This window comes from Sinohyriopsis cumingii, chromosome 15, assembly GCF_028554795.1.
Source record: "Sinohyriopsis cumingii isolate HCF-2022 chromosome 15, ASM2855479v2, whole genome shotgun sequence".
Classification (NCBI taxonomy): domain Eukaryota; kingdom Metazoa; phylum Mollusca; class Bivalvia; order Unionida; family Unionidae; genus Sinohyriopsis; species Sinohyriopsis cumingii.
This window is the reverse complement of record NC_142975.1, coordinates 20,236,878-20,263,881: the sequence shown is the minus strand read 5'-3', so window position 1 is coordinate 20,263,881 and position 27,004 is coordinate 20,236,878. Positions and strand designations below refer to the sequence as shown.

The following is a 27,004-nucleotide window of genomic DNA, read 5'->3' as shown; positions in this document are numbered from 1 at the left end:
ACACAAAACGTGGTTTTAAATTCAGCTGTGGAAATTATGAAGATTGAAAAATTGGCACACTGAGAGTAGATTTTATTCAAATAAAAAGATGACACCTATTAATGCAGCAATTTAATAATAAAAAAATAGCATCACTTATAATGAAATACATTCCAATTACAAACGACTTCATTATTATTGGAGAAATAGTTCAAATATACACATTTCACAAAGCAAAACCCACTGGAGTTATCCTTTATTAATAAAACTGTTCTTTTTTTTTTGCTGTGAGTAAATTTGTGTAAATATAAAGCAAATCATGTGTAACTTGCAATTTTCATTCCATGTTCCTTGTCACATGGTCCAGAAAATATTACGACAATGATCACTACTACCATGATTACTATGATAAAAATAGAAACTATAACGCCACCGACTCCACTTCGTCATATCACCCCCTGTAAGCTTAGTAGATCTAAAGAAAACTAGCAATATGGAAGATTTACCTCCTGATTCACCAATATCAAACCATGCAAATGAAATCTTTCATTCACTATTGAAGCAATCCTTTGTTTCTTATGATCTTTCTTTTGGGAAATCTTACTATGGGCCTATCTGAATCGGATTCAGCAATTTCTGATCTTTGTAGACAAACCAACTTGGGTTTAGCTGGGAGCTGAAAATGTTATACTTTTAGTGAGGTGCTGTATCCATTATTCAGAATCATCATAAAACAAATGTTGCACACCCTGAGCTGGTGACAGAAATTACTGACATAAATACAATACATACTCTGGGGTCATGCTACCAGGCTATGTGGGTAACTTAGTAACCCAAAAATGTAAAGTTTTGCTTTTTTCTATTAGGAAAGCAAAAATAACTTCACCCTGTAATGTTTTTTTTTTAGATCTACACCTATATGTGTGTGTTTGTGTGTGCATGCTTTGGAATTTTAATGAAGCTTTAACAGTGTTTCAGCAATATCACTACAATGTCTGCATTGTGACAGTCTATTGTGATTTATAGCACTGGGAATCATACCAGACAAGTTGCATGATGTCCCCACCCAATCACATTATCCTGACACCAGGCCAACCAGTCCTAAAACTAACCTGTTAATGCTGAGTGCCAAGCGAGGCAGCTGCTAGTAGCATTTTTATAAGTCTATGGTATCACTCGGCTGGGGTTCAAACCTGTGACCTCCTGCAACACCTACATGTAGTGACAGTAGTTTGTGGCTTTTCTGATGCTCCTGCAAACCAGCCAAGTAGTCAGTGTCAAGTCCCAGGCAAAATGGGTTGAATATTGCTTAGCAGGTGTTCATATCTATTACAATGGCTCATCAAATTTCTTTTTCACCCACCATCCCCATTTTCACTTGTCCAAAATTTCAGTCTAGTGCCTAAATTTGAAGATGGAGGCTTAATCACAAAACACAAAAACAATGTACAACATATTTATTTCTTCCAATGGCTTAACTTTTTATCGTCAGGGTACCTTGAGATAACTAATTGTTGCTCCTATATGGTTGCATCTGTACTCTCATCAGCATAAATTTACTCAAACTTAAGACTTTCCCAAACTTTTTCTCTCAAGACTTTATCAAGTGATGGCAGAGGTTCTTGCCCAAAGTCTGTTCTTATATTCAGTATCAAGTTTGTCATTGTTCTGGGTTTGGATGTAGACTGTGCTAAAGAATGCTCTTTGTTATTTAAATTTAAAATGGCCTTTCAAAGTATAATGTTAGAAACTCTAACTAACAGGGATTTTCTGCACATCAAATGTCATGCAATTAAAGTGTTGTGCTGGCTTTATGAGGTTCAAAACAGTCCCAAGAGTTGCTTGATTATATCATGAATTTGTCAGTTCCATTGTCAAATACACCTGCTGAATTTCCAAACAATGCCAGATATTGTTTGTAATATATAGCTGCAAAACATCTTTCCTTCAGAGCCAGTGAATTCAAGCCATGGATAATTATCAGCCCGATGTGGCTGAAATTTCTCAATCTCTTAGTTGTTACATATATGATATTTTGCTTTTGCTGCCAGAGTCTGGATTAGGTCTCCTTGGAGAAATTGTTACCTCAAGACTGGATGGCATCCTTACATTTTATTATCTAATTTTACATGAATTTTCCTGCTCTGAATTTCCAGATAAAATACTTTGTGAAAATAATAAAGCAAACTAATTTTAGAATTAAAAAATATCACCTCATATGCCAACTACTAAATAAGATATATTTTCTTGCTGTTTAAATCCAAACACTGACTTCTCCTTAATTAACAAAATAACATCCAACACAACAATGCACATTTAAAAGTAATCCTCTAGAAGATCAATTAAAATAAATTAAGTACTCATCACTATAAAAACAATCAGTTCCTAAAGGGTACAGACAATTATCTCAATCAAATACCTTTAAATAACTTTTTTATTTTACTGACTCAGTCAATTTAAATCAAAGAGTGATCTACCATGTCATATCTATGTTGAGGAAGCACAAGACATATAAAACACTAGCACTGAATATAAACAAGATGGCCGCTATCGCTTAACCGGCTTGAAGCAGCTGTTCGTTTTTTAGTGCCGTTTTCATGATATTTGTCCTTGTTGCCTGTTTTCATCTTCGTGATTGTGTTCATTATGTATTGGCTGTTAAATTCGTATGTGTTTCTTCATCTCCTTGTTTTGGAAACGAGAATAATTAGACTTTTTTTTCAGCTGTCTTGCTCCACTGTTTTTGAACAAACTGCCATCATGTGATACTCGCCAGTCAACCCGTTTATGCTACGATGGACCCTCATTAATTGCTTTAAATGTTCACTCATTGGCTCTCCACACTACATTGTGCTCTAGACTAAACAAACTGGGACTACAATTATCATTACCTAAATGTAAACAGAAGCGAAAAAAGAAACGTTGTTTCAAAGCTGGCCGGCGTAGAACAGGAAGAATTCCAGTTATCTCCCTTATTTCGGCACAACCATTTAAAAAAATTCGACCGTTAATTTAGATAACCTAATTCAAATCCCAATTAATTCGTCAACCTTTGTGTCAACTATCCAAGAAATACCTCTGCACATTGCCTTATTCAATGCCCAGTCAGTAGGATCGCCGGAAAAGCGCACAGAAATAGTTAATTTTATCAACGACCAAAATGTTGACATCTTTTTCGTGACAGAAACATGGCTAAAAACATCAGGCAATGAGCCCAAGTGTGCGGATCTAACACCCACTGGTTACTCCATCAAATCGTTCCCCCGTAATTCTCGCAGAAATTGCTGTCATCACAAAGAACTCCATGATAAAACATCTTAACTATACCACAACATTCAGTTTCGACCACACATCGTTTGAACTAGTCCAAACCACACTCACACTGGAGCAAAGGTCAGTCCATTTTTTCTGCCTATACCGCCCTCCTCCTAGTAGAAAAAATAAGCTGGCTGACTCTCTCTTTTTTGAGCAGTTTCCGAATCTCCTGGACTAAGGAAATTCGATAGGTGGCAACCTGATTATTCTTGGAGATTTCAACTGTCACTTTGACTGTCCCGGAAACTCAAATACATCAAAACTCATAGATTATATTAATGTTTTCAACCTCAAACAGTCAGTTAACCAACCCACCCATAAACATGGTCACATTTTGGACTGGATTCTTCATAGACCTGATGATAACATTTTACGATCCTCCCTGGTATCCCATGACCTTGCATCAGATCACCTCTGCATTATATGCCATCTTGACGTATCAGTCCCTAACCCTCCATCTTTATCTGCTACTAAGAGAAACCTCCGTATGATAAATAAAACCAAACTAATGCACGACATCCAAGCTAACCTAACAACTTGCTTACCTCCTACCGCAGAACAACTCGATAACTGTGCGTTCATTACTTGACAAACATGTCCCAGCTACCAAGTGCAGAGTATCAATTCAAACGTGTTCTCCATGGTATAGCAGTGTTAGGGACCAGCTTCGCACTGCTAAAAGAGACCGCCGTAAAGCTGAGAGGCTCTGGCTTTCCACCAGACTCACTATTCATAAGCAAATCTATGAAGTCGCTAAGAAGAATGTCACAAATATAGTCCATGCAGCGAAATCAGCCCACTACACTACTAAGATCATGGAAAGTTCCAGCTGCAAAGAGCTCTTCGAGATTACTAACAAGCTAATGTCAAGGAACAAATCAACACCGCTTCCAACTACCTTCTCTCCAGTCGACCTTCCGGACATGTTTGCAAATTTCTTCTATGACAAAGTACAAACCATTAGAGATAAGCTGGACACCACAATTTCAATTGACTCGTCGTCACCATACAGTTGGGATACAGAATTTGAGCGGCAACCATTAGCAGCATTTGAACCGGTCTCTATGGATTTCGTACATACAGTCCTGATGAAGAGTGCACCAAAGTCATGTGAACTTGATCCAATTCCAACATCACTGCTGCTTGAGTGCTTAGAACCAGTATTGCCTTCACTAACTGATGTTATTAATACCTTTCTCTCATCCGAGGAATTCCCATCATTTTTCAAATCTGCCATTGTAAAGCCTCTGCTGAAGAAACCAACACTAGACCATAATGATTTAAAGAACTACCGCCCAGTTTCTAATCTCCCATTCATATAAAAAAATCTTAGAAAAGGTTGTTCTATCCCAGCTTGTATCTCATCTAAATTCAAACAATCTTTTTAGCAATGTACAATCTGCATATCGCCCTTGCCACACTACTGAAAGTACTCTTCTAAAAGTAGTTAATGACATTCTCTCTGCGTTGGATCGCGGAAAGATTACAGTCCTCTCACTCCTTGATTTGTCTGCAGCATTTGACACAATAGACCATGATATATTACTTCCGTGTCTCCAGCATGTATTTGGCATTCATGATACAGCCTTACTGTGGTTCAAGTCCTACTTGGTCAACAGGACACAAATTGTATCTGCAAATGGAATACACTCCAGCCCAGTTGATCTATGTTGTGGTGTTCCACAGGGGTCTGTTCTTGGACCTGTTCTCTTCATTCTGTACACTCAGTCGCTCTCAAGTGTCAAAGATCATCATCCAGTGTGTCACCAATTGTACGCTGATGACACCCAAATATACAAATGTAGCCACTCAACATAAGTTGATGCTACCATCCAAGGTGTAGAGAGGTGCATTTCTGATGTGAAATCATGGATGACTTGTAACAAGCTGCAGATGAATGATGATAAAACTGAGGCTATTCTGATCACAACAAAAAGACTTTCTCATTCGCATCCTTTACCTCAAACAATAAATATCAGCAACGCCAACATTAAATTCACACAATCAGTACAAAACCTAGGTGTTACTCTGGACAGTACTCTCACATTGCACCAACATGTCATGAACATATGCAAGGTTGCATATATTGAGCTAAGACGCATCAGCTCAATTCGCAAATATCTTTCAGTTGATGCCACTAAAACACAGGTGTGTTCATTAGTACTTTCAAGACTGGACTATTGTAAGTCAATTCTGTCCGGTTCATCTCAATATCTACTCCAGAAACTTCAGAAAGTTCAAAACACAGCTGCTCGGATCATACTTAGAGTACCACGATCAGAGCACACCTTCCCACTGATCTGTACACTACACTGGCTATCCATTCGATCCAGAATCAAACACAAAAAATTTGTTCTCTGTGCTACATTTCACTGTCGGACTCTAGTTCAACATACCTATCTGACCTCACCCATGTGTACACACCAGCAAGATACTTATGCTCCTCTTCTGACAATCGTATACTCATTATTCCCACTATGAAAACAAAGTCATATGGACAGTGTTCTTTGGCATACCAGGACCCAGCAACGTGGAATGAATTGCCCACTGAACTTAGACACAGTGATCACATTCAAGAAGGCTCTCATAACTCACATATTTCGACTGCAAGAACAAACTTAAAGACCTAATAATGTTTCCTACCTGAAAGATTCTCAGCATGTTTTTTATTTTTTAATGTTTTTCTAATTTCATGTTGTTTGTTTTTGTAATAATATTATTGTTTCTTATCTTATAGGTGTTGTCTAATGTTGTAAAGCACTTAGAGCTTCTAAAGATTAGGTGCTATACAAAGTCCTCATTATTATTATTAATCAAGTAATCATACCAGGTTTGTTTTGTTTGAAATTTTGTACTGGCAGATAATCTGAGTCCAATTTGCAGTCAAGCTGTAATAGAACCTGCACACAAGGATAGCTCTCAATGACCTATTATTGTAGTATCACAGGATATAAACGAATAAATGTAGAGGTTAGACTCAATAATTCAAAATGCTCTAATTAAAGTATCACAAATTTTGTGCTTGCCCAACTTGTGATGAAATGGGAAGAAAATACTTGTCCCGGACAGCACTTTGGACCATTTTCTTTGACTTTGAAAACGAATAGTTTGGGACGTTGGAATATGGGATTTGATCACCCCTGATTGCACTCACAAAACAAACTCTTGCACATTCACAAGCATGGGTTTTAATAGCTAACTTAACACACCCAACAAGATATTGATTCCCCATATCCAGAAGTTATCATTTGTTTCTAAAGTAATTCATCCAATTGTAAATAGTTTTTGTTTTGAGAATATCATTGATGAAAACACACTTTAAATGTATGTTTTGAATATTCAAACTCACATGTACCAAATATACTAACTTATAAGTTGATTCAACTATAGATCAAACCCCCAACCCACCCCCCGATGCAAAGAGAATTTTTCTATGACCTTCCCATATATTCAGGTGTATTTTTGGAAGTCATATCCATCTGCAATGGTGTCATGTGGTCAGAGAGAGGGAGCTGCACTGAGGGAAAAACAAACAAGTCAAATTTGATAGACATATAGATAGGACAAATAAAAACAAAGATCATTCAGAATACATTTGTATTATTGTGTTGAATATGTACAAATAAACTGACAAATTATAATGAAATCCTTAATGATGAACATTTTTAATCCATGATTTATATAATAAATCCATGCACTGAATTGTATGTCATATAGGTGAAGAAAAAAAAATCTTAAGTAAAAAACAAAAATGTTTTTCTGTTTGATGTCCATTCCTGTTTTTTTTTAACAACCCTATCACTTTTTCCCCCAGGATAAGTAAATAGGCAATTTTTAAAAAAGGACTAAAATTGATTTGTGCATCTGAGCTGGTTTAGACAAGTACTCAAAGTAACTGACCTTACACGAGATGATAGATTGCTCTGCCTACCAAAACGTGACATGATGACACATTAATCTCCGACAAACATGCAGTATTTGGCAAAGAAATATGTTTCAGTTTAAGTGATATGTTTATTAAAAGTCATTGGTATTTTTCTTAAAAAAGTAAAATTACAAAGTAACATAAATTATACTGCAGTAGATGATATTTATAGTTCAAGTCCAAATAGTAACAACCTACATATTTTATTTCAGTAAATAAAGCTGCTTGAGAACTTACATCAAAGGAAATTCACTCCAAAAGATGCTAATGTATTTAGTATATAATCTTATCCTTATTAATTTTATCTGGCTTAAGTTTATGCTGCCTTGAAAGTAACTTACAAATTAATGACAAAATCATAAATACTGTTTAGAAATATACTGTAATACATAATAATTGTCAAGTCCTTCTATTTTGTCAGATGGAATTTTGATTAATGATGTCTGTTGATGTAAACATGTAAATGCATGCTAATTACATCATAAGATAATTATCAGAATACACTGTCTTTGCATTTCTTTACTGTTAATTACATTTGTGTACCCCAACCCTCTTTCAGCCCAGTGAGAAAGTAGAGTGGCTCAAGTGTCTGAAAGATTGAGATAGTGAATCATTATTTTTGGCACAAGTCAACATTCATGTGTAAATTTTTAAACTTTAAAATAATACTTTCTGGGGCTGAGTGCTTCCTATACAAGAAAAATAAAACGACTCAAACTTAAGGGGTTACCCAGCCATATTCTATAAGCATTTATTTTTACATACATTTTTAAATTTACATTTCTTCTTGTTCTTCAAGCTATTGATGGGACATGCTTTTCTTCATACTTTTATGCAAACATAGTGTAATTGCCATCAATTGTGTTTATATTCAACTGATCATACACACAACCACGTCTTTATCCATCAAAGTTTCAGGAAAGGAATAAATCTAATTGCTAAATTAAGACGATCTGCATCTTGACTGTCAGGATTACACAGTTCCCATTGACTGCTTAACACTGTTATCAACAGAGAAATCAACAAATCATTGGAAATTTGTAAATACTTATCATAAACAATTCATTATTGACACAAGAAGCTCGTCGGAGGAAAATGGCAGTATCAATGCCTTGAGGTGTGTCAAATTTACTCTCGCTGACTGGTTAATTGATCTGCGTGACTGACAAGTGGCGATAGATCAATTGGTGATGGTGTGTGGAACATACTACAGTGGAATTGCATTCTACTGTCAGTCACCAATTCATAAACTTAGCAGGATTTCACTTGCATATTACGCAGGCCAGATTATGGCCATGTCAAACATTAGTGTGGGAAAATTGTCTCGCATTCCTTAAAGGTATGATAGTAAGCCAAACTTCAAATACACATACAAAGCTGAATGCCTGAGCCAAACATCGGTACCTAATTTATTGTGCTACATGAAATGTAGCTTGAACTTTCGCTGTTTATTCTTATATAGTTTGCCCGAGAAAGGAGAGAAGTGTCCTCCCTTGTAGTTATTATATAGTACATGTACAATGGGTAAATTGTAAGCAACAATACGAGCTCTTGTGACATTTAGACCACACCCACCCACCTTAAAATTCAATTCATATTACCAATAGCCCTTATATAAATGCAGAGTTTACTAGATTCTGCATGAGGGCAATTTGAAAACTGGACAATAAGCAAATAAATTATTCATGTAAATTACTGACTCCCCTTCATATTAAAAATATCCTTGCTTAAGGACACAAAATTAGTACCACCATGTCAGCCAATTCTGCGCAACAGGTAATTCTGAACGATTCTTGAAAACACTGGATCACGTGTTGTTTTTGTCCGAATATCAAGAAAGAACGATCGTCCTTTTATTAAGAAAGTTATATTTATAAAGTGTACAAAAATATCCCAATTTCTACCCTAATTGCATATGAAAATATGATTTCTAAATGTCAACATGAAGACTCACTCCACGACTGTCTTGAACTTGTAACCCATATAATCCTATTTACTATGTACCTTTTAGAATCAGAAAATACATTATAAAAAAAATGGAAATGTATACCTTAAAACAATACTGCATTTTAATACAAGTTTCCAATCTTGCAAGAAGTTGTCCCACACAGTTTTATCCTATTCATTGTTGGTTCTCTTCAGCATAATGGTTTATTTTTTAATAAAATGCTGAACTTTAATAATTTTTGTACATGATCAATTTAGTTTGCCTAATATCTTTAGCCAATTATTACCATTGTTACGTTGAAGTTTGTAAAACCAGCTATAAACCTGACCAATTACTCGACTGAAATGCTGACAGACACAGCCCGAAGTACATGTAATGTATTTCACATCTTTTCAAAGCTATGCGCAGAATAGGCCGACATAATGTGAGTAAATAAAACATGGGTGTGGTATGCAGTGTGTCCAAAATTAATATTATTTTGAACAGAACAGGGCTCAAAATTAGCGGTAGTCTGCTAGCCCGAGGCTAATAGATTTCCTGTCAGACTAGTAACTTTCATAATGTTATTAGCCAGATGGGCTAGAAAGTTTTGTTTATGAACAGTGTTTGTTTACGCCGTTCCATAATAAAGACTTGACTTCAGCAGATGTTCTGTAGAATCAACACAGAGGCCATTGTAAACACAGTCATAAAATATTAGCATGAGAAGATGAAGTAATTTTCTGCCTCGGAAATGTGTTTCTATAATAAGAAGCCATCTGATTTTGTGCATTTCGCTTAACTGCGCCAATTATGATCCCATCATTAACTACGGAAGTTTGGTAATTGATCCTAATTAATCTGATAGCGAATTAAATGAAAAATACCTGGTATCACACTTTATTCACGCGACCACATTAACAAACTACAAAGCGTTTTACCACACAAAAGAACATGGCATCAACTATTCAAAGAAATTAGTTTGCATGCATGTATGTTTGTTTAAGGTTGGGTTTTTGTTTCTTTTGTGCTTGCTAGCCAAACGATCCAACAGTCACAAACGGGAAACTGCATATTTTACGTTTGCATCAAAATATTTATAAGAATTAGATCAATTTATTATGATTACATTAGTGGCACATCACTTCCATACAACTACTTTTTCTACGATAATAAGAATAGTTTTTATATTTTTTCCCATACAAGAATGAACAAATAATTGAATACATGTGGAGATATCCAAGCAGAATGCCATACATTTGTTCGAAATTAAAATCTCTCAGCATGGGGCATCTAAGATTTGAAAATTTTCCCGCTTATTATTAATTTCAACAATACATTGAGGTCCGATTAATTAGGAATAATTACCAAATTACACTATTAACGATGAGACCGTAATTGGAGCTGTTAAATACAACGCGCAGTCAGATGGCTTCGTTTGATAGGAACACACATTTTCCAAGCTGAAACTAACATATCTTTTGATGTCAATATTTTATAACAGTGTTTACAATAGCCACTGCTTTGATCCTGCAGAACATCCGCTGAAGTCAAGTCTTTATTAGGGAGAGGCCATTTAATTTGGGGAGGTGGTAGCAGAGGCACATGATTGGAAACGTTTTTCTTGCTCGGACTTTCTTATATAAAGGACACAGTGCCATTCCTTTTCTTCCCTTAAATAATTCACGTCAGCTATACTGTAACATCTCGTATTTCAAAACGAGGCACAATTCCTGCCTTATAAGACATACAAAATGTGGCGTTTTATAGAAGGTGTACAGCCTCCCGAAAAAAACCAAACCTTGAATGAAAATGACATGTTTTGTGGACAGGATTAGTAAATATTTGGCAGGACTAGTAAATTTCTCAGTACACTAGTCCTTCTGGCTACAAAGAAATTTGTGTTAAATTCAAGCCCTGCAGAATATTCTGGTGTCAATTGCCTCTTTTCAAATGCATTGCAATATTTTATTTTCATCAATTGGTCAAATTCGGTATGTGTTTTGCTTCAATATTGGTGATGGAAACCTTAAGTGCACAGAAATGCCTGATAGTCCTACAATGTAAGACATAGCACGTTTTTGTTTTAGTGCTATGTCTTACTATCCAAATAATAGCATGTTCCGATGTCAACATCGGAGTGAGTAATCAGTTTCAAGAACATCTCACACACCTGGGAGCCTGTATCGACACTCTTCCACCAATTTATGTGTAATTAGTATACTTACTGTACTGTCTTTATCCTGGTGGAATGAAAATGACACTAGCAAATGGACGCATTTTCACGTTCCGTTGACATATATTTGAATTTGTTACAATGCAACTCTAGTCAAGGTATGCCAAAGTTCAAGTAGGTTCATGTTGGGATATGTTTCTTGAATGAAACAAACTGTTGCTTACAGTTCCAATAGGCTAATATATTTTTATTTGTTTTGTTAAAGAATAATATTTCCACTTAACCCGATTTTTGGCATTCCCGTCTTTCATCGCTTTCAAGCCAAATGAAATGTAGGCCAACAAAACTTTAAAACAGGTCCAAGTCTTTTGTGAGAATTTAAATTTATTACAGAAAAGACATCAGAGTAAATATAGTCTGACTAAAACATTATGACTTAACTTTGTAGAAAAGCGTCGTTATTTTAGTTGTCAGTTGTGTGAAATATTCCTGAAAATTTTACTTTCATAACGCTGTTAGTCGACATCAAAACACGCTACACAGCACCATTAGTTAGGCTGTAAGACTTTGACTCCACAAGACAAATATCAGCGTCGAGGTCTTACATGTAGGACTTAAATGCCCAACAACATTGTAATTACCCAATTTTCTGCTAAATTTATACTGATGCTTTTTCTGACACTTGGAAATGTAACTACTTACAACACTACCTACCGCACCCATATAAAATGTAGAATGGATAAAAACAACTAATCTTTTAATCATGAGTATGCACTACTGACAGCGGTTTAACCACGAGTGAAACCAGAGACACGATGATATTGACCCTGATTGGATCAAGACCAAAGAGACACCCCAACATTCCCATGCTTGCGAAAACTCTTCCTACAATGTCAGTTGCTGCTATATTTGAGAATTTCTTTATTACGTGGAAACTATTTACCATGCGCTTTCCAGGACACACGGTACTAATTATACGGAAGAACTGTGAACCAGTCTAGAAATGGGTGAAGAAATAATGGAGTTTTACGGGTTTGGTGGTCCATAATTGGTTAATAATGAAAATTAAAATTTTAGTAAAAATATCTTTTGAGAGCTTATCCTATATGTAATTTAAAAAAAACAGACAAATTTCTACTGATGCAATTTTAGCATTCTTACAAGCTTGACTCAGGAGTACTCAATAATGAAAGTAGCACCTGATTCATTTGGTGCAGAATCAATAACATGTGTTTCATGCACATGTATGTAAACAAAATGCAGCGGGTCGTATGGTGTTTTCCACACATAAGCTTGCACCAGGGTTAGATGTGCATGGAGAATTATAGGTTTCATCATCAGCACCCAGATATTTTAAGTTATTGAATTTTGAATATGATGGTGTTTCCATATGTTTACTATTGGAATTGAATTAGTACCATGTGTCCTCCATAGCTCAGTGATAAACCTGCCATTTTTTTCCAAATTGAATATCAGCACAGTAAGTCCGGAAACCGACTATAAGCATGCACAGGGTGCGCATCATACTAGAATGCTTAACCAAGAGTAAGGCTTAGAATTGGTTCTGAACTTCGCTAATATTGTGGGGTTATCACTATAACATTCTTTATGATAACGCCTCGATAGATAAGAAAGATGATGATAAAAAATCATTTTAAAATATACTTAAGTAATGTAAACATACATCCTATCAACAGAGATATTCAAAGTAAACATGATGTCGCCGAAAGGTTGCACTGCAAATATATATCAAAACTTTAAAATGCAAAAATCTATGAAACCTTTCACATTACAATGGTTTTAAAACAAGGTTTAACCTTATTACTATCTCATTCATAATTTTGGAAAAACTGATCCACTTTTCAGTTCACAGAAATTGTACGAAATATTGTTTGACTTTTGGGCGGCCGAAAATATATCCTTTTGGCGACAGTGGTCGCCCAAAGGTTGCTTGCATGTCGACCAAAGGTCGCATTTTGGCTAATATATATATATATATATATATATATATATATATATATATATGCATTAATCTTGATTCTGAAGCTGCATTCAATTATAAGTATTATAAGTATAACATTTATCATTAAATACATTTGTTCCCATCAACTTTCTGCCAGAACCCAAATACTGTAACAAGTGTCACTAATGAGAGTTGACTGCAATCAGTAAGGGAATAATGAATAGAACACTACACATTGGTTCCATGTTTAACAGTCAGGTCTTGTTGGGCAGGGCTGACAACAGGTATTGATAGATGGGTCAATACATTCCTTCCCTAAAGACAACTTATTTGCAATATTTTTTTGAAGAAAGATGATTTAGAAGACCAACTGTCTTTATTTGGATTACTGTGACCCTAACCTTTACATTGTGCAATAACCTAACATCTGTAACATATTTCCCCTTCTGTATCAGCATCCCCTTTCCACAATTTAGTGCCATTACAAGGTGTGTAATTAAAGTTTCTTTACAGAAACATTTTCCATTATGTCTTAGATATCTTGACCTGGACCTTTTGTTTTGACCACAAAATCAATAGGACTTCTTGCATCATGTAGGAGCCATCCACAATGTTTTGTCATTGTCTGTAGGCTATAATTTAGTACATGCAAACCATGCATTCTTGTTTAGACTAAATGTGACCTTGACATTTTAACCCCCAAATCTCTAGGTGTCTTACCCCAAGTGTAAGTCATCAAGAAAGTTTGGCCAGTGAACTTGATATAGAATAAAGGGTCAGTCTGGAAACTACCTTAAATTTCTTCTTCCAGTCACTCTGACCTTTTGAAACCAAAATCACTAGGAGTCATCCTTTTCCCAGTTGTGCATGAAAATGGGTAGAACTGAGGTAATTACACAATCCAGAACAAAAGTTAGTAACCAAAAAATCATTCTTCTTCTCTCAGTCATAGAGACCTTGACATTTGAACCCCAGATATATAGTTAAATTTTATACCCCATACACAAACCAAGCACACATTTTAATTCAGATATTTGAATGAGAACTAAAAGTAATTATGCAGATATCATTTTCATGTTGAAGTCATATGGACCTTGACATTTGACCTTTTCACCACCAAATCAGGTTTCTTCCTTATCTTAAATGCAGGCCATCCACAAAGTTTGACCCAAGAACATGACCTACAACAAAATGTATTGACCATGGTTGCTGATCATTTGACCCTCAAATCATGAACTGGTTTCCTTATACTAAGTGCAAGTCATGCACAGCATTTAATAAAGGTACATGATCTATAACTAAAATTATTGTGTGAAAACTAGTTCTCTTCTTTCAGAGACCCTGACCTTTGACATTTTGACTCCTAAATCAATAACCATCTGCAGTGTTTAGTTAAGGCCGATGATCTATAACCAAGATAAACTAAAACAAATGGATGATTATTTAAACCCTACCCTGTTTGTGTTTGTGTATAAGATATTTCACAATGATTTTTATATTATTATTCAAGTACTTTGTCACGTTTTACAGTACTTGACCAAATATAACTCTCACTTGTTCATCTGTCCAACTGGCTGTACATCATCCGTGTCATGTTTATATCATTCCTGCTGTCTCTACAGATCGGAGAATAGTTATACATGTAACATGAATGACAAATATGGATTGTTGAAAAGTCTACTGTAAATAGTTATACATGTAACATGAATGACAAATATGGATTGATGAAAAGCCTATTGTAAATAGTTATACATGTAACATGAATGACAAATATGGATTGATGAAAAGCCTATTGTAAATAGTTATACATGTAACATGAATGACAAATATGGATTGATGAAAAGCCTATTGTAAATAGTTATACAAGCAACATGAATTACTAAAATGGATTGATGAAAAGCCTATTGTAAACAGTTATACAATTATTATAACATGAATGACTGAAATGGATTGTTGAAAAGTTTATTGTAAATATTCATAAATGTGGAGCACTGTATTCTGTATTTGTGTACAAAACAGACTCCAGCATGAACCAAATAAAGCATTAAATATTTAAAAATTACAGATGACTCAAGAATTAACTAAATAAAAAAGTACAGATGACTCCAGCATTTACCAATAAAATCAAACAGACAACTCAAGCATTATTAAAATTTTAAAAAACAGACAAGCACTAACAATTTAGAAAAGCAGATGACTCAAACATTAATTAAATATAAAAAAACTGATGACTCAAGCAATAACTAAAGATAAAAAACTGATGACTCAATCATTAATGACAAAAGATACTTATTTAAATGCATTTTACTATTGATGGTCTACCTTTTAATTCTGAAATTTGAACCATAAATTACTTCAATACTGTTTTTACAATTTTTGCTCAAGATAGTAAAACAGACTGAATAATTGCACTAAACTCCAAAAAGCCTATTATCAATAAACATATATAAACCTCAAATGAAATTAAAATGGCATTGAAAATACTACTGTTCTTTTCCCACTAATAGAGCATGAATTCAACTTAACCTCAAAGTGTCTTGTAATGCTAAAACTGCTGCCATCTTGTCAAATGCTTTTCCCTGCAGGGGTGTGCTGGCACCAATCTCCCAGCTGATTTCTGGTTAATAACTATCTCAGTAATTTCTCTTGAACATATTCTTTAATTTCATACAAAATTCCCTCTTCTCTTGGAAGGATCTTTTATTCATAATGACAGTACAAATTATGATTGCAAATTACAACACAGATGACACTGACACATGATTAGTCAAAAGAGATCACCAGTCAGTAACAGATGATTAGTCAAAAGAGATCACCAGTCAGTAACAGATGATTAGTCAAAAGAGATCACCAGTCAGTAACAGATGATTAGTCAAAAGAGATCACCAAAGTATGGTTATACCACTTCTGGCCACTCTTCTAAGGCGCCAAAAAAACTGACATTACAGTAGCCTTGAACTTTTGATGGTAAAATTAATCTATTATGTCTGTATTACTGGGGGAAAAGAATTGTATACATAAAAACACTATCATTATTCATTTTTCAGGATGTTTACATAAGAAGCACATGTTACCATTTCTGATGTCATTTTTTATACAACTATTGAGCAAGTAACATTGGTGTATTGTAAAATAACCCGCTCTCTGTAATTTTCTTGTCTGGGCTTTAAACAGAAATAAAATATGTTGGAAAACCAAAGTTTAGAGAATATTGTTATTCTAGAGCCATAACTCTTTTAAGGAATGACATGGAAAGCTGCAAATCCAACTCCACATAATAACTGAAATGGATGAATTCTTAGTAAACTTATGCTATAGAAAGCAAAGTTAGGAGAATGCACAATCAGGGACCACAGATTTTGGTGAAGTTGTCTTGCTTCAACCAAAGACAGAAGACAGAAGGAAAAACAGTCTGGGGGCTAAACCCATGTAAGAGCTGCCATGTGAGTTTCTGAAACAATGTTCATACAAAAGTGCAACAGAATTTGTTGAATGGGTCTTGCACTATAGGTCTTGCCCTATGCTAGTTACAAGGAAGCATCCCATGTGAAGATAAGATATTTTTTTACAAGTAACAAGTCCATTAAAAAAAGAGCTGACAACACACAGCCTATAAAAGTCCACTCAAAGATGAGTTAAAAACAGTCCATAACAGTCCATTCAAAAAGGAATTGACAAGACACAATCCGTAAAAGTCCCTTCAAAAGGAGTTAACAAGACAGTCCATAAAAATTCATAAAATATGTGTTGACAAGACAGTCCATAAAATCCCATTGAAAAAGGAGTTGACAAGACACGCTCCATACAAATCCATTCAAAATGGAGTTGACAAGAAACAGTCCATAAAAATCAATCCAGTCTTCTTGACATGCCACATTGTGGCACTATGAAATGAAAAACTTGGCCCTGAAACAACCTTTTATACTCTCTACATGGATGAAAACATATTAGTATGTACTAGATAAATCCAATAAAACTATCCAATATCCTTTCCTGGAGTTCAGAATAACATAACTTAGGGTTTTCCATTTTCAATAAAAGAAACTAATATAAAAGAAAATACGGCAATATAAATTTAGAACATGCTGAAAACCCGAGAGTTTCTTGGGAATAACAAAAAGTATTCAGCACCATGGTACTGGACTATGTGGCTTTTCTTATACAACCATTATTCTAAAAAAGGATTTTACAACAGTATTATTACGGTAAATGCTCGAAGTAAAAATACTAATATTGTTAACAGTACATGAGACAATTATATCATATCTTCCACAGAAAGAAGTTTGGTTACCACAACAAAGGAAATGTTCTGATGATGAAAATCCTGATCTGACTGATTTTGAGAATGAAATAGCAAAAGATCTTGGTAGAAAAATAATCGGTAAATTCACATAAGGAGGATCATATGATCATAAACGACACTGTACAAGATTGATTAAAGATGATGCTTAACTAAATTTTATAATTGCTGATATAACAAATAGAAACACATTTATAAGTCGAAGTAATGTCAATTTATCAGATGGAACTAAATTAGGTACAATTGTGAGTTGTACTGATGGTGAATCACGCAGTTTACTCATTTAAGATCTTCAATGCTCGTGTACATTTCAATATATCTATTATCGATGATAAATAGAGTTTCTGAGTTTGCTGTTAGAGTTGCTACTGATTCATTTTATATCAATTACAAAAATACAGGATTGCTAGAACAACTACATATTGGCACTTATGCATCATGGGGTGAATGGAGAATAAAACAAGAAAATATACTTAATTATTCTGAATCCACTGACATTGATATTCAGGATATTTATTACCAAAAAATTCAAATATCAAAATTGTCATCAGCACCATCTGTATTTCATTCTGTAGCTAGACATAAAACAGTGTATCTCAATGGGCCTGGAGATTGTGGTAAAACAACTCGTGTGATTAAATTATTCTTGAACAGTTGTTCAGAAATAGTTGTAATAACACCTACACACAGACTCGCAAGAGAAATGAAAGAAAGAAATATTACATCATGCAGAATGGGAGAGAAATATAAACCAAGGATTAATGTTTGGGATGAAATATGCACTGTTTCACTAGAAACGTTAAAAATGTTTCTTGATTGGTTAATGACAAAAATACTGCTGTAATAATGTGTGGCGATCATGGTCAATCATCGCCTTTTGTTGGATTGTCTCAACATAAATGGCTGAGGAATTTTGTAAAGTATTGTGAAGAAATAACTGATGATCCAGATTTAAGAGAATTTAAGAAATTAATCAGACTACAACCAAATAAAATTCAATGTGAAATAATGCGTGAAATAATTTCAGAAATTCCTATTAACCATTTTTGGAATTTATGGAGACCAAATGATTTGATAGCTGCAAGTAGAAAGATCTTTCATGATACACTTCAACAATTATTATTTATGTTACATAAAGAAAAAATTCAAATCTACCCGTACCATTGTGTTATCAACCAGCAGACACGGACAAGAAAATATTGAAACTGATATCGAAGATCGTCAGAAAACAAAATCTTGCATTAAATGATATTGTTTTAGTTCCTGTCAGTGTTGTTGAGAGCGTGTTAACTATGAACAAAACTCCATGGATGATAGGATACACAATGACAATTCATTTATCACATGGATTAACCATCTCTGATACAAACGTTTGGATCGTCGATGATTGTATCGAATGGTCAAATTTAGTTTATCTCGCAGTGTCTCAAGTCAGAAGAATATATCAGCTGTGGAGAAACTGCTGGTAATAGCAATGTTATTGATAATGATATAGCAAGAAAAAAATTAGTTATAAACATTGTGACAAAAAATAAGCGCGACTTTGATCTCGAAGCAATTTATCATGACACTGAAACAACAGCAACATAATCATTGTGCAAGCTGTAGCACAGTAATGTGGTGGCAGTATTCAAAAAATAATCAATGACAATTAACCGTAGACAGAATTAATAGTAATTTTGGTTATACAAGTGAAAATGTGCTGCTGACCTGTCTTGAATGTAATCGACGTTGAGGTGCTAGTTTATAAAAGTGAATGCCGTGGTAATTGTGTCTTCAGGAATTACTTGTAATTGTTTACGCACAATTCGACATTGAGGAGCAGTTGAATCTAGTCTATAGATTGCAGGTCTACCCGTGGATCTTACCACGCTAGAAATTTAATGTGTCGTAACACTCTGAATAGGATCAGTCGCTCTTTTTTTTAACCACCTTTAAGTTTACCGGGTCGATATAAATATCTTATAGTCACATTATCTAGTACTGGTTGTTTTGAAAATTCATATCATTGTATTGATATGTGCTTTGTGTAATTGCATTAATGGGTTTCATAGAAGTTGCACGAGTAATTTCATTTTTAACACAGCTATCACACTTGGTATTCTTGCAAAGCATTCGCAAGATCTTATATCTTTCTGAATTATTTCCTTTGCATATTGAATCCAAATAACTGGTCAGCAAGTGTTTGATTAAATCGTTCAACACTTGCCTGATCACGATGAAATGCAATATGTCCTCGTCTAATTTTGACGATGTTTTTTCATCAGAGACGATACTGCACCAAGAGATTCCTTGCCAGGAACTTGTAGTAATTGTGGCCACCGCAAGGGTCTTCGTTGATAAATTCGTTCAAAAGTAGATACAACTTAGTTGATAATGGCTCTGTCTCCTTATACCTACTTGCAATGTCAACGAGTATTTGTATGTATGTGATTGGCGTCTACCAATTTTAATAGTATCGTGTGGTAAAAATAAAATATATGCTTGATGATCTGCATTAGGAGTGCAGACATCAAATTGTGCATGCTGATTTTGTTAAGGTGGTAGTTAAATTGGCCATATTGCCTGTCTTGCTAACCAATTTACAGCAACAGGACTTGCAACATTTATTGCATCAGCAAGTTTACTAATTGCTGCTTTACCCCTCCAATATCCTCTTGGGCTATAATAAATCGAGTTCATTACTAACTTTTTGCATTGGTTACGATTCTGGCTGTCTTATTTTTAAAACTTTTGATTTCTCCTTTCTCAAGTAATGTATAGTCTTAAATTGACAAAGTTTGACAATTTTTAAAATATGCTACTGCCAAAACAATAACTAGAAAAAAGTAAATAATTTGTATCAAAATCACATAAATCATATTTTATTTTGCTTTATATTATTATTTCAACAAAAACAAATAATAATTTGTGTGTGGTAACCGATATACAGAAAGAACATGTAAATACATGTTTATTTCGGTTTTTCAGTGTATTTCCGTGTTTCTAGTAACCTAGAACCTAGTATCAAGCATGTTTTTGTTTATTTGTTATGATGTTAATTTTTGCCCTGACTTGTGGTACTGTTCTTCAGCTTAGAACAGTAGCCACAGATTTTTTAATTACCCAACCAGGTGGCATGCATTTTTCCTGTAAGTATTTCCCAGATATATTTTTAATTGCCTTGTTTTCATCCTCTGACCATCAAACTTTTTGTTTCCTTATAATGGAATCAGGTTTTAAAGTTGCTTTCTTCTCTGTTGTTTTGATTTGTTCTAACTCTTCTTCTTTCTCAGAGTCTTCTGCCACTGTAATAAAAAAAAGACATTATTCACTTTATTTTTTAAAATATGTATCTAAAACCCAGAAAATCTCATACTTTGTTAGTTATCCCACATGATAGAAATCTATGTGGCAAAATTGTTTTGTTGATGTAATAATTCAGTTTCTGAATCAGCCCACAGACAATGTCATATAGAATAGAATTCATTTGCCCTTCTCAGTATAGTAAGGAGCTACTAATGGAGGCAGGAGCAAGGAGGTCTCAGTGATAGCATGCTGGATATATGCTTAAAAAGGCGTGGGTTTCAATCCTACCATTCGATCAGCCCAGGTCAGCTACTCTGTTGTGTACTTGGGCATGGCACTTCACTCAAATTTTGCCTTTGTACCAGATTGTTGTTGTTGTTGTAGGGCTTAACGCCATTTTGCAGCACAAGATAGGCTATACATGGCTGCCAGTATAACTGGTGGAGGAAGAACCCTTGAAAATTCCTGGAAGAACCACTGACCCACAAGAAGCTACTGGCAAACTTTCTAACATACCCATGTTAGCCAAGCCTTGGCCTCGAATCAACACAGACAGAGAGAGGTTAGATGGCAGTGATCCATAACGGCGATAGCTTTAGATCACTTGGCCACTCGGCCCCCCCCCCCCGCTTTCTTGACAAACTTGACTAAGCAATGCATTGGAATCAATCTGTTACACAAACAATCCTTTGTTCATACATAATCTGCTTATGCTGACATCTGGGCTAAGTACTGTATGCTGTGATACAGTCAATCATGCTACCGAACTATACCTACAACTGACCGACTTCTGAAGACACAAATAGAACAGATACAATTAATTGAATGGCTAAATCTTCTGTTGTTTTTTTTTTTTTTTTTCTTTACATATACCAGTACAATAGTTTTGCTGAACCTTCATAGAAAACTGATAACCTTTGAAGTACCGACTACTGTGTATAAATACAAAGCAAATGGAAAAAATCTCAATCACAATTATGTCTGTCGCCAGTGCAGCATTTTACTCATTGATCTTTTCCTTTTGCCATCAATCCGTGTTACGGCTGCTGAGACTTAAACTCCGAAACAAGAAATAGCACAAAAAAAAACAACAACCAGTTTTGCATAATTAATAATAATTATTTATTTCTCAAAATACAAGAGTGAAAGAATCTCTAAATTGGGTGTGAATTTATGCTTATATATACGGTCCAATATTGCCAGATGTTGACTCGTGTAAGTTTCATTCGTGGGAATGGAGATCCTATTTTGTTTGCTGAGAAAATTTATACAGCATTCAGTGATCATTCTTGGGATTTAGGAAGCAATTCACTACAAGCTTTGTGAAGCTAGCCATGGGGGGGGGGCTGCTGATAGACTACTAGTGTCACCTGTCAGTGCTGTGGACTGTGAACGTGGATTCAGTGAGATGAACCTCATAAAAACTGACATCAGAAATAAACTCTGCATCTCATCTCTCGAGAATTTCATGAGAATCAGCATGTACAGATGTGAAAAATTTGACTTTGAAACTGCATTCAACAAGTGGGCAGCCCTAAAATTGCGACGGATCTTCATGTAACACTGTAACATTTTGTTAATCCTTGTTGTAATTAAAGAATTAACAAACCCATCTTTTGTAATTTTCATTGCCTGTTACATTAATAGACTAAATTAACACTTGGAAAAATGTACACTACTTGTTCTGGCGACACTTTTTGAAAATTGGCGACAAAATATTGAGGTTGGCGATTTTTTTGGCGACAGCTTTTTAAAAGCCAGGACCATCCCTGAATCTGTATTTTAATAAAATTGTCTAAAAGTGAAGCATCAGAAAATATAAAAAGCAAGATGATATATGAATAAGGAAACAAAAAAAATTTAATCATACAGAAACTAAATCCAGCAACAAGATATTAATTTTAAGATTAAGGCTGTCATGTTCACATTTAAAAACCAGTCATTCATTGTTAGATTTGTAAATTTTTTTTCATTTAAAAAAAATTGTGCCTTCTGTTAAAATGATAAATGAAGTGCATGACAAAATGATGCTAAATTTTAGTTTGGTTAAAAGTGGCTAAAAGTTAACATGGCAGATGATCTCCAGTAATTCTTAATTGTTGATGCAAGCAGTAAGCAAAGCAAAATATGACATGCTGTACAAAGGATTCCTACCCTGAGGAGGGCACTGATGCGAAGACCAACCATATTAAATAATACACGTTTTAGAAGTGAGCATTTAGTCTTAGGTACAAAAGGAGTTGCATAACAGCCTATTATAACATTTAAGTCACCAATTTGGTATCTGAACTCCTGCCCCCCCCCCCATCTATTACAAAAAACAAAAATGACTCATATTAATGTAGGTGTACACCTCATGACAATAGTTTGACTTTTGAGATGGTCTCTCAGCCTAGCCTAATGGTTGTAGCTCCAAATGAAATGAATGTGGTCTTCAGATCAATTGGACCATTGAATCTCTCCCTCACCCACAAGATATTACCGCCCAATTTCTAGAAATTATGAAAACATAGCAACTTGGTTTTTGAAACCTAAAACATCTATATGTAAATAAGTATAGTTTTAAGAATAAAATCAGTTACAAAAAATTTGCTAAATTTACATATGAAGATTCCAAGTGCTATTCATGCAATATATTCATCGTATAAGAGTTATTGCCCTTTGTAATTGAAATTGACAGAAAAAGATGCTTTTATCTTTTAGTAGGGCTAGATTTGCAAGGTAGCAGGCCATATTCCTAACATAATTTGATTGGGTAAGTATTCTCGAAGAAACATAATTTACTTAAAAATTTGCTTTTTTTGAAAACCCTTGTACATGTATTGTGCCCATTGTACATGAAATTTTAAGCCTTTAGAATGGTATAATTATTAGAATAGTTCATTTTTATTCCCATTAAAAGGTTGTGAAGGCCTCGGCCAAGAAAGATGAAGAAAAGGCACTGAAAAAAGACCTACCAAGAAAAGAGCTTCTTCTCAACACAGGACAAACTGTTCAGGATTTCCTCGTTGGCCTTTGCTTTCCAATACCCTCTTTTGGCATATCTTTCCAACGGGAGCTGGGCTGCCTCCACACCTCTCCTTCTGTTGAATATGACAATTTTTACCAAAGTGGTATGGGCCAATTGCCTCCAGATAGGGTTAGTTTGATCTGTTTTGGTCTGTATTGTGAGTATCTTCATTTGGTTCTCAAGATAAGTTTTAAGTTTAATCAAATCAGATGTCAATGGAAGGAAGTCATTTTTGTTAAATTTGTTAGTTTTAAGTGTAGCAAGGGCTACTGATGAAATTTTGTCTGCCCATTCTGCATCCATCAGTTACAGGAACCTGGACGCTTCTTTGTATGCACTGTCATCATCATTTCTTAGTGCACTGCCACGCTTTATCTGTGCGCACTTCATCAAATTGTGGCCTATGCGAAGGGCCAGCGCAAGCTTTTCAAACACAAAAACTTTTTCATTATTTTGAGTTTTCTGACAGAGTGTGTTGGTGGTATTAACCACGTTGTCAAATTGTTTGCCACAGATGATGTTGGCCAGTTGGTCACATTTGGGTTCCAGGCTAATTTTAATGCGGGCCAACTGACATTCTCTGGGAGATGTTGTGCTTACGTCTGATGCCAAGTTTTTCATACAGGTTCTTTCCAAAAGACAGTATTAGTTCGTCATTTTTTAGAAATCTGCAGACTTCATCTTTGTGAATAGTCCAAAATTGGTGAAAGAGCTTTACAGGTTGGTGACTCCACTGTGCTGCTGGACCTGAACTGAAATGTTTTAAAAAAATTCATTATGTTGTTAACATTTGTATCTGTCAATGTAGCTTAAATTTAGACAGTGGAAAAACCAGCATCCAATCCCAAGACCTGCCAACCCATACGAGCTTGCCACAAGTTTTATGGAAATTACCCTGAAAATACTGACATGGATTAAAAGCACAAATTATGGAAATAAGATTTTAAGGTAAAATCTGGATACTGGCTTGTCCGTGCTTAATATTGATCCGGGTTTCATAGTAGAGTGGAATTGTTCAGAGAACCTGATGAACTTTACCAAGTACCACACTGTAAATTGCACATATTTTGTTTCAAAATGTTGGCATGATTAAGCTATTGCTTTCTTTTTAGTTTGAATGGACAGGTTAAGTATTGTATATTTCGATTAGTTCTGCCTCCCAAAACTACAAATCCCAAGTAACTTGTATCATGTTTAAAACTTGTAATATTTTTAAATGTATAATTTTAAAGATATAATCCGTCTCTTGACATATTTTAACTAATGTAGCAAACGTGTCCTTTGTTTGACTTTAATTTTTTCAGTGCTTGTGTATAATATTGATATATCTAATATTTTGTAGTGAAACAATGCGAATCCATGTCATGTGGTCTCTAATGTGGAGCTTTCAAGGTTAAGAGATGGCAAGCATGCTTTTATTCAAGTTTATTATGGTAAGTTTAGTAACAGTTTGCTTTCAATAATTTAAATGAATTTCATATTTTTCTTTATAAAAGTACTGCTATTCTCCACTACTTTTTCCCAATTTCTCTGTTCAGCTCACCTGGTCTGTTGATTAAGTTAGCTTGTTAAGTTAAAGTGTCTGCCTGAGATGTAGGAGGTTGCAGGTTTGAAACCCAGACCAGTCATAACAAAGACTTATTAAAAATGGTACATGGAGCTGCTAAATAAAAAGTAAGCAAAATCATATGGTGATTTCCTTGCCTGCATGTCCACAATATTTGATTTCTATTATAAATCTGGTAGCGAAATATTCTGGGTGTATTAAAATTATTTTAAGAACAAAATCTTGTGTAAAGAAGATAAAATTAACATTTTGTAAATCAGAATTCACTTGATTGTGAGTGGCACTAAAACATCTACAGCCATGTTGTGGAAACAATAAAGTTTAGCACAAAGAGAAATATGTTTAATTTCAGTATTGCTGAGGCTGATTCATTACCATGAAATAAGCTTTATTATTTCATCTCATACCTCGGATGCCTTCACTGCTTACTGGGGACCTCGAGTCCACCACCTTTGTATTGAGGACCTAGTGATTAGAAGAGCTGAAATTAATAACATTTGAAATTCATGATTAAAGGAAAGAAAAGGAGCATTTGTAAAAATTGAGGTCAAGAATTATTCGGTCAACAAGTGGTCAGTTAGACCAATCTGAATAATTTACAGGAAGCATACTGCCTTCAAGCTTCATATTTTTTGCCTATGATTGTTATGTTTGATTTTTGATTATTTCACTTGCCTTTCTTCCAGGTTCATTTTCATATTTTTTGACAGGTGACAATTTGTCATATAATGCCTGTTACATCTTTTGAAGAAGAATTCTAAATAGGTAACTTGTAATAAAACTTGTTGATTTGATCCATGCTATACCTGCTGTTGTAGCGTGCAGGGTATTTCCGTGTCCTCCTCAAGGCAATTGGTAAAGAGCATGCAGTTTTGCTCCTCTTCAACTGTAGAAACAGCAAATGGTTATCAGGAAACGAATGAAAAACCTAAGTATTTTCAATGTGTGGACGGAAAAGGACATAGCTCTACTGTTCACTGGAGTGCTCAATAAAAAGTAAGAAAAATCACATTGTAATTTCCTTGCCTGCATGTCCACAATATTTGACTTCTATTATAAATCTGGTGGAGAAATATTTTGGGTGTATTAAAATTATTTTAAGAACAAAATCTTGTGTAAAGAAGATAAAATTAACATTTTGTAAATCAGAATTCACTTGATTGTGAGTGGCACTAAAACATCTACAGCCATGTTGTGGAAACAATAAAGTTTAGCACAAAGAGAAATATGTTTAATTTCAGTATTGCTGAGGCTGATTCATTACCATGAAATAAGCTTTATTATTTCATCTCATACCTCGGATGCCTTCACTGCTCACTGGGGACCTCGAGTCCACCACCTTTGTATTGAGGACCTAGGGATTAGAAGAGTTGAAATTAATGACAGATTTGAAATTCATCATTAAAGGAAAGAAAAGGAGCATTTGCTTAGTGTCTAGGCATTGTCACTGTCATTTGCCTTCTATACTGGTATATCTTCATCACCCAGTAAACTTGAGCATCAGATCAAATTAATATTCTTGAATGTTAAGAAAAATATTCCTGTACTAGTCAT

General features: G+C 34.8%; 1 protein-coding gene across 2 annotated transcripts in view; it reads right to left on the bottom strand.

Moving 5' to 3' along the window:
* LOC149781380 (uncharacterized) overlaps positions 1-27,004 on the bottom strand; it is a 38,345-nt gene that overhangs the window by 6,821 nt on the left and 4,520 nt on the right. For both annotated transcript variants that reach the window (XM_089935469.1, XM_089935468.1), the window contains exons 3-7: positions 26,747-26,804; positions 26,257-26,336; positions 25,858-25,915; positions 23,831-24,635; positions 14,840-20,872 (exon numbers count right to left, since the gene is read on the bottom strand). In XM_089935469.1, coding sequence (XP_089791595.1) covers positions 24,598-24,635; positions 25,858-25,915; positions 26,257-26,336; positions 26,747-26,804 — 234 coding nt within the window. In that variant the 3' untranslated portion in view covers positions 14,840-20,872; positions 23,831-24,597. The remainder of the gene's footprint in view (positions 1-14,839; positions 20,873-23,830; positions 24,636-25,857; positions 25,916-26,256; positions 26,337-26,746; positions 26,805-27,004) is intronic.